The sequence below is a fragment of the Papio anubis genome, chromosome 20 (genome assembly GCF_008728515.1).
Source record: "Papio anubis isolate 15944 chromosome 20, Panubis1.0, whole genome shotgun sequence".
NCBI lineage: Eukaryota > Metazoa > Chordata > Mammalia > Primates > Cercopithecidae > Papio > Papio anubis.
In genome coordinates, this window is record NC_044995.1 from 3,105,404 (window position 1) to 3,114,015 (window position 8,612).

Consider the following 8,612-nt stretch of genomic DNA (forward strand, 5'->3'; position numbering starts at 1 on the left):
TCTGTCTCCCCCTTCTCTCCACCCCCATGCGTCCTAAGAGGGGGGATTAAAAACAGAATGGGGGAGGCGGGCATCTGATGAGATGGGTGTTTCCCAATGTCTGGACTTGAAGGACATTTGATGATAGCCTGAAATGAAATTAAAAATAATAACCGTGGCTGCCAAGACAGGGCTCTGGTGTGCCAAGCTCAGAGCTGGTAGGTAGGTAGGAAAGTTCTCATTGTCTAGAGGAGTCTTGGGTGGCAGAGAGGTTTCCCTTTAAATAAGGTTTGCTGACCCCAAGGAAGGACTCCTCATTACGAATGGAGAAACAGAGGCTGGAGGGTGGATATTGCTCACACCCTGGGCTTTTGCCAGCTTCTGTCTGGAATCTTCCAGGGCTCTCCCAGCCCCCCATCCCTAAGTGACTGAGAATGATCACTGGCCAGACTCAGGAATGTACAGGGGGAATTGAGGACTCTGAGAGGCAAGGGCTCAGGAAGTTGAGACCCTGGGTGTCAAAACTCAGGGCTTGTATGATCTCAGAAAGAGTTGAGAGGACCCTTTTAGGGGGAAAAAAATTACATTGAGTCTCGACCCCTCACTCTGTTGCCAGACCCTGTGTTATAATGGACAGCCAAAGACATCTGGTAATTATGAATCCTGTATGTGTGAACTTTATTTCGTGCACGGCATTGTTCTAATCACGGCTTATAAATGTCACTCAGTCCTCATCCCCCTTTGAGGTGAAGGTATTAATTCCTCCCATGGTCCACACGAGGAAACAGGCACAGAGAAGCTAAATAACAAGCCCAAGTAGAGGCTTAGAGCGGGAAAGGCCCTAGCCCATTCCACAGACGTCCACAAAGGAGGAAACCGAGTCCCAGAGACAGTGGAGCCTCTCCCAGATTCAATGCGACCCGACAGGGATGTAGGAGTCCAGCCTGGGTGTTCCCAGCTCAGTCTGGCTCTCTGACCCGCTTCCTACTGAAGATGACTCCTCCAGGAAGTCCACAGGATCCTTAGCCCTAAAGAACCTGGCTGGGGTGCAGAGGAGGCCAGGGAAGGAGAGCCAGGGGTGGAGCGGAGAGAGGAGCCCAGGGGAGAGTACCTGCGGCTGGACTGGAGCCAGCGGGAGAGCTAGGAGCTAGAGCTGGAGGGGAGCCCAGGGGAGAGGACTTGGAGGCGGAGGTCAGGGGCAGAGGCCTGGGAACAGACACACGGCCCGCGCCACCCCCGCGCCCCGCCCTTGTATCCCGCCCGGCCCCGCTCCCTCGCCGCGGGATGTACAGCACCTGCCCGGGCCCGCTGCGCATTCCCGGGGCCTGAGCTCAGGCGCAGTCCGCCCTCCTGGCGCGGGTCGGGGCGTGACTGCCCCCTGGTGGCTCCGACGTCCCCATCGCCTGTCCCCGCCACAGCCCCACACCCAGGGTTGGCATTTCTTTAGACCCAGAGGATGTCAGCATGGAATCTGAGAATCTTGGAAATTTGGGGATCATGGCGCCGTGGCTCACGCTTGTAATCCCAATACTTTGGGAGATCGAGCCGGGGAGGATTCCATGAGGCTAGGAGTTCGAGACCAGCCTAAGCGCAGGCACAAGGGAGACCAAGTCTCTACCAAAAAAAAAGAAAAAAAAGAATCACTTACTGTGGGAATGCTGGCATTGGAGGCTGCACAGACTTGCTCATTTATCTATTTTAACAGACAGTTAACAAAATATTGTTTGTGTATCTCTGAAATTCTAAATGCCTGAGTTTTGATTCCTGTAGTCTCTTCTTCCTAAGGTCTCAATTCTCAGAGCCCTGAATTCTTCCTGCACCTTCTGACCAGGTGGATTCTTACAATAGTCCTATGAGGTGAACTGTTATTTATCTCCATTTTACAGATTAGGAAACTGAGGTACTCTGGTCAGGGTTGGACGGTGGTGCTGCCAGATTTGATTATTTGATTCTTTTTTTTTAAATAATATTTTTTAAGAAATGGGGTCTCACTATGTTGGCCAGATTGGTCTTGAACTCCTGGCCTCAAGCAGTCCTCCCACCTCGGCCTCCCACAGTGCAAGCATTACAGGCGGAAGCTACTATGCCCGGCCCTCAGATTTGAATTCTTGAAGTCTGACTTCTTACTCGTGCTTTTACCAGCCCCACTATACCATCCATCTAGACTTCCAGGGCAGTGCAATCCTGGGTTAGGTAGAATGTGGTACAGAAAGACTCAGAATTCTGGGTTAGACAAATTGGAGAATTCTAGAATGTTCCAAAGATAGAATCTTGGACTCAGAGCTTTCCAACAATAGGCTCTTAAGCTGAGGGGTTTAGACTTCACAGAACTTTAGTTACAGTCAGGCAGGGTGTGGTGGTTCATGCCTGTAATCCCAGCACTTTGGGAGGCCGAGGTGGGTGGATCACGAGGTCAGGAGATCGAGACCATCCTGGCTAACATGGTGAAACCCCATCTCTACTAAAAATACAAAAAATTAGCTGGGCGAGGTGGTGGGCTCCTGTAGTCCCAGCTACTGGGGAGGCTGAGGCAGGAGAATGGTGTGAACCTGGAAGGCGGAGCTTGCAGTGAGCCAAGATCACGCCACTGCATTCCAGCCTAGGTGACAGAGCGAGACTCTGTCTCAAAAAAAAAAAAAAAAAAAAAAAAGAACTTTAGTTACAGTCCTAGGGTTCTTACAGTTTCAGAGTCTAGGGCTCATAGAGATTAAAGGGGCCTTTCAGAATAGCTGGTTTGGCCAGGTGTGGTGGCTCATGCCTGTAATCTCAGCACTTTGGGAGGCTGAGGCGGGAGATTGCTTGAGCCCAGGAGTTCAAAACCAGCCTGAGCAACAAAGTGAGACCCCTGTCTCTACAAAATTTTTTTAAAAAATTGGCTAGGTGTGGTAGCGCGAGCCTGTGCCTATAGTCTCAGCTACTCAGGAGGCTGAGGCGGGAGGACCACTTGAGCTGGGAGGTCGAGAGGCTGCAGTGAGTCACAATTGCAGCCTGGGTGACAGAGTGAGACCCTGTCTCAAAAAAAAAAAAAAAAAAAAGTGATTTGCCTCCTTTCACTGTTGGGGAGACTGAGACCCAGTAAGTGGAGAGGACTCAGTGCCCAAAGTCACACACTCCCTGTTCATCCAAATGAGCCGCCAGCTTGAACAGGTTCTGTTCCTTTGACTTTCCAGACAGAGGCAGGTATCAGCATGACCCAGCCTGCCCTGCTGCCTGTACCGCCAGAGCTAAGCGGTGGATGCAGCAGGGTGGTTGCAGAGCTGGTGGGCGTGGTGGCTAGCATGGGGATAGGGAAGGTGCTGGCCTGACCGGTTCCTGGTGGCCTAGCTCCCTCCCACTGGGCCAGTGACCACAGCTACCCCTCCGCCCCTGGCCACCTCCCTGTTCCTCTTGCTAACAATGGATCAGTGAGAGCCAGACCTCCCACTGGATGGGGACCCTAAGGAAAGGAAGCTGAGCAGTCGCTTCCCTTTGGGACCCCTCTAATCTGGTGGAGATGACCCAGAATAAGTTAGATCCGGGTGTGAAACCCATAACTACCAACTTCTTGCAGGGTGACCTTGAATATATGTTTCTGAGCCATGCTTTCTTGCCTGCTAGGGTAGTTTTGACCATTGAATGAAGCTTTGAGTGCACGTCATTTCTCACCACTCTAGAAGGGAGTGGCCTCTCAATAATAATTATTATTTTTTAATAGAGCCTTGCTCTGTCACCCAGGCTGGAGTGCAGTGGCACAATCTATACTCACTGCAACCTGTGCCTCCCAGGTTCAAGTGAGTCTTGTGCCTCAGCCTCCTGAGTAGCTGGGATTACAGGCACATGCCACCATGTCCAGCTAACTTTTGTATTTTTGGTAGAGACGGGGTTTCACCTTATTGGTCAGGCTGGTCTCGAACTCCTGGCTTCAAGCGATTCATCCACCTCATCCTCCCAAAGTGCTGGGGTTACAGGCACGGGCCACTGCGCCTGGCTGGTTATTGTTGTGTATTTTTTTTAATACTTCTCTTTCTTTCTTTCTTTCTTTCTTTCTTTCTTTCTCTCTCTTTTTTTTCTTTCTTTTCTTTTCTTTCTAGACGGAGTCTCGCACTATTGCCAAGGCTCCGTGCAAGCTCCACCTCCCGGGTTCACACCATTCTCCTGCCTCAGCCTCCCGACTAGCTAGGACTACAGGCTTCCCTCACCACGCCCGGCTACATTTTTGTCTTTTTAGTAGAGACGGGGTTTCACTGTGTTGTGTTAGCCAGGATGGTCTCGATCTCCTGACCTCGTGATCCGCCCGCCTGGGTCTCCCAAAGTACTGGGATTACAGGCGTGAGCCACCGCGCCTGGCGGCTGTTGTTTTTACTACATTTACTACATTATACCCCAAGCAGTAGGCATGGGTTCTAGTACACAGCAGACAGCAGAATTATTATTATTAAAACAAAACAAAAAACAAACAAACAAACAAAAAAACAGGATCTAGCACAGTATGTCCTGGTCTCTCGTAAACATTCAGTAATTCATAGTTATTTCATCCTGTTTACCGGCACATTGTAGGTGATCAATAGATAATTGTTCAAGGAGTGATTCAGGTCTTCTTAGGACTGAGATAAAGAGATGGACACGGCCGGGCGCGGTGACTCACGCCTGTAATCTCAGAACTACAAAAATTAGCCGGGCGTAATGGCATGCGCTTGTAGTCCCAGCTAGGCAGGAGAATCGCTTGAACCCGGGAGGTGGAGGTTGCAGTGAGCCGAGATTGCGTCATTGCACTCCAGCCTGGGCGACAGAGCGAGACTCCGTCTTAAAAAAAAAAAGACAGAAAGTGAATTATCCGGAGCCTTTAGACTGGGTTTGGACTTCTCCGTGGCGCATGGACTTGGCTTTGGAGGAGTTGGCATTTCCCAGCTGGGGAGGTGAAAGGGTAAAGGGTTTCCGGGGGAAGGAACTGAGTTAAGGCGTTGTCCCGCTCCTGAAGGCCCCTGGCTCCCTAAGGGCGGAGTCTAGAGGGGCGGGGTCTTAGCCGGCTCCCTTCCTCCCCACCATGCAGGCGCCCGCTCCGGCCGGCACCATGGACAGCGAGGCATTCCAGAGCGCGCGGGACTTTCTGGACACGAACTTCCAGTGTGAGCTGGAGTGGGAGGGGGGCTGGCGGGGCGGGGTCCTCGGCAGCGGGCGGGGGGTGCTGAGGCCAGCCCCTGCCAGGAGGCCTGGTCCTTACCTCCACTCCGCCTCCCCAGCGCTGGCCATGAAACACATGGATCTGAAGCAGATGGAGCTGGACACGGCAGCGGCCAAGGTGGATGAACTGACCAAGCAGCTGGAGTCGCTGTGGTCAGACTCTCCTGCGCCTCCTGGCCCGCAGGCCGGACCCCCTTCTAGGGTAAGCCTGGTTCCCGCCTTGACCTCCAAAGCCAGCTTCTCTCCAGACCCCAGACCAGAGGCCTGGATTTCAGGCAAGATTGCCCCATATAGTTATGCAGGTTGTGGGCTCTTCAAGGGAACTTGAAAAAAGGGGACCAGGCCAGGCGCGATGGCTCAGGCCTGGAATCCCAACACTTTGGAAGGCCGAAGCGAGAGAATTGCTTGAGCCTAAGAGTTTGAGACCAGCCTCTACAAATAATTTTTAAAAAATCTGGCCGGGCACGGTGGCTCACGCTTGTAATCTCAGCATTTTGGGAGGCAGGCGGATCACTTGAGGTCAGGAGTTCAAGACCAACCTGGCTAACATGGCGAAACCCTGTTTCTACTAAAAATACAAAAGTTAGCCTGGTGTGGTGATGCATGCCTGTAATCCCAGCTACTCAAGAGGCTGAGGTGGGAGGATCACACTAAGTCAGGGAGGTCGTGGCTGCAGTGAGCCAAGGAAAGAAAAAAGAGAGAGAGAGAGAGAAAGAAAAGAAAAGAAAAGAAAAGAAAGAGGGGACCAGTGGAGGTGGACATGTAACGGGACCATCGGAAGGAAAGAGACCTTTACCTAAGCGGCATAAAGGCGACATAGCGTAATGGGCTAGCCACGGCTGTCTCCCCACCACTCCTCACCTGGGCTCTCTGTGCCTGAATTTCCATCGTCGGTCGGCCTCCTCTGGGTTGACCTCCAGTGATCTCTCTTGACACCCCCTCACACACACCAACCCTTCCACTAATGTCTTCTTTGGTCCATCCCTCAATGTTCTGGCCTCCCCACAGCCGCCCCGGTACAGCTCCAGCTCTATCCCTGAGCCCTTCGGCAGCCGAGGGTCCCCCCGGAAGGCGGCCACCGACGGTGCAGACACCCCATTCGGACGATCAGAGAGTGCCCCAACCCTACACCCCTACAGCCCGCTGTCCCCCAAAGGCCGGCCGTCGTCACCACGCACCCCGCTCTACCTGCAGCCGGACGCCTACGGCAGCTTGGACCGCGCGCCCTCGCCCAGACCCCGTGCCTTCGATGGCGCAGGCAGCTCCCTTGGCCGTGCGCCCTCCCCGCGGCCCGGGCCAGGCCCGCTACGCCAGCAGGGTCCTCCCACGCCTTTCGACTTCCTGGGCCGCGCAGCCTCCCCGCGCGGCAGCCCCCTGGCGGAGGGGCCCCAGGCCTTCTTCCCAGAGCGCGGGCCTTCACCGCGTCCCCCTGCCACCGCCTACGACGCGCCGGCGTCCGCCTTCGGGAGCTCCCTGCTAGGCTCGGGCGGTAGCGCCTTCGCCCCGCCTCTGCGCGCGCAAGGTGAACCCGGGGGCCCGAAGCAGGAGGAGGGATCCGGGACTCACCACCCCTCCATCTCAACCTCACTGGAAACTTCTCCCCAGACGACCTGACACTGCGCCGGCGGCCCCCGAAAGCCTGGAACGAGTCTGACCTGGACGTGGCGTACGAGAAGAAGCCTTCGCAGACAGCGAGCTATGAACGTGAGTGGTGGAGGCCCGGTGAGTGGACGACCTAGAGGAGAGGCAGCCCCCCAGACCCTGACGATTCTCGCCCCATAGGCCTGGATGTCTTCGCCCGGCCCGCCTCGCCGAGCCTGCAGTTGTTGCCTTGGAGGGAGAGCAGCCTGGATGGACTGGGGGGCACCGGCAAGGTGAGGAGGCGACGCCTGGGGAGGAGAGGCTGGGGAAGGTCGAGGAGCCGGGTCGGGGAGCGTGGTCACGGCCAGTCTCTCCCTGGTGGCTGCGATCGGGGTCTCGGCGCCCTTTCCCATGCTCTCCCTTCACTGCGCCGGGTTTCTGCCCCTTCCTCACCCTTTCTTCTCCCTCACTCCCAGGGCTTCCCTCACCTCCTCTCCCTACCTCCCCTCCACCTTCCCTCTCTCAACCGATCCCCTTCTCCCTGCCCTCTTCCCCAGGACAACCTCACCAGCGCCACCCTGCCGCGCAATTACAAAGTCTCTCCTCTGGCCAGCGACCGGCGTTCCGACGCGGGCAGCTACCGCCGCTCGCTGGGCTCCGCGGGGCCGTCAGGCACTTTGCCTCGCAGCTGGCAGCCCGTCAGCCGCATCCCCATGCCCCCCTCCAGCCCCCAGCCCCGCGGGGCCCCGCGCCAGCGTCCCATCCCCCTCAGCATGATCTTCAAGCTGCAGAATGCCTTCTGGGAGCACGGGGCCAGCCGCGCCATGCTCCCTGGGTCCCCCCTCTTCACCAGAGCACCCCTGCCTAAGCTGCCTCCCCAGCCCCAGCCACAACCACAGCCCCAGCCACAACCACAGCCCCAGCTGCCCCCACAGCCCCAGCCACAACCCCAACCCCCTACCCCAGCCCCCCAGCCTCCCCAACAGACATGGCCCCCTGTGAACGAAGGTGAGTCAGCAATGAGGGCCCTAGAGGACTGGGTGAAGGGAGAACAAATTGTCAGGGGGACCAGACCAGCCCTGGGGAGGTGGGGAGATCACAGCCAAATGCCCCTTTATAAGCACTGTCCCTGCAGAGAGCTAGGCCAGGTGAGCTTGGGAATTTGGGTAGGAGTCAGGGACAGCGCAAAGGTTAAGTGTGGACCCTGAAGCCAGACTGCCCGGTTGTGTGACCTTGGGCAAGTCACTTAACCTCTCTGGGCCTCAATTTTCTTAAGTGTAAAAGGCAAATAATGGGCCGGACGCAGTGGCTCACACCTGTAATCCCAGCACTTAGGGAGGCCAAGGCGGGTGGATCACAAAGTCAGAAGTTTGAGACCAGCCTGGCCAATATGATGAAACCCCGTCTCTACTAAAAATACAAAAATTATCTGGGTGTGGTGGCAGGTGCCTGTAGTCCCAGCTACTCAGGAGGCTGAGGCAGTAGAATCACTTGGGAGGTGGAGGTTGCAGTGAGCTGAGATTGCGCCACTGCACTCCAGCCTGGGTGACAGAGCGAGACTCTGTCTCAAAAAAAAGGCAAATAGTGATAGAATCTATCTTATTGACATATGTTATTAAATTCATATAAAGTCCTTAAAACAGCACCTGATGGGCCAGGTGAAGTTGCTTACACCTGTAATCCCAACACTTTGGGAGGCCGAAGTGGGCAGATCACTTGAGGTCAAGAGTTCGAGACTAGCCTGGCCAACATGACGAAATCCCATCTCTATCAAAAATACAAAAGAAGGCCGGGCGCGGTGGCTCGCGCCTGTAATCCCAACACTTTGGGAGGCCGAGGTGGGCAGATCACAAGGTCAGGAGATCGAGACCATCCTGGCTAACACGGTGAAA

General features: G+C 55.4%; 1 protein-coding gene across 2 annotated transcripts in view; it reads left to right on the forward strand.

Annotated features, from left to right (window-relative positions):
- The window catches only part of PPP1R13L (protein phosphatase 1 regulatory subunit 13 like), a 146,813-nt gene that overhangs the window by 2,490 nt on the left and 135,711 nt on the right, over nt 1-8,612 (forward strand). For both annotated transcript variants that reach the window (XM_003915710.4, XM_003915709.4), the window contains exons 2-7: nt 5,009-5,084; nt 5,199-5,341; nt 6,148-6,661; nt 6,745-6,843; nt 6,922-7,013; nt 7,278-7,728. In XM_003915710.4, coding sequence (XP_003915759.2) covers nt 5,030-5,084; nt 5,199-5,341; nt 6,148-6,661; nt 6,745-6,843; nt 6,922-7,013; nt 7,278-7,728 — 1,354 coding nt within the window. In that variant the 5' untranslated portion in view covers nt 5,009-5,029. The remainder of the gene's footprint in view (nt 1-5,008; nt 5,085-5,198; nt 5,342-6,147; nt 6,662-6,744; nt 6,844-6,921; nt 7,014-7,277; nt 7,729-8,612) is intronic.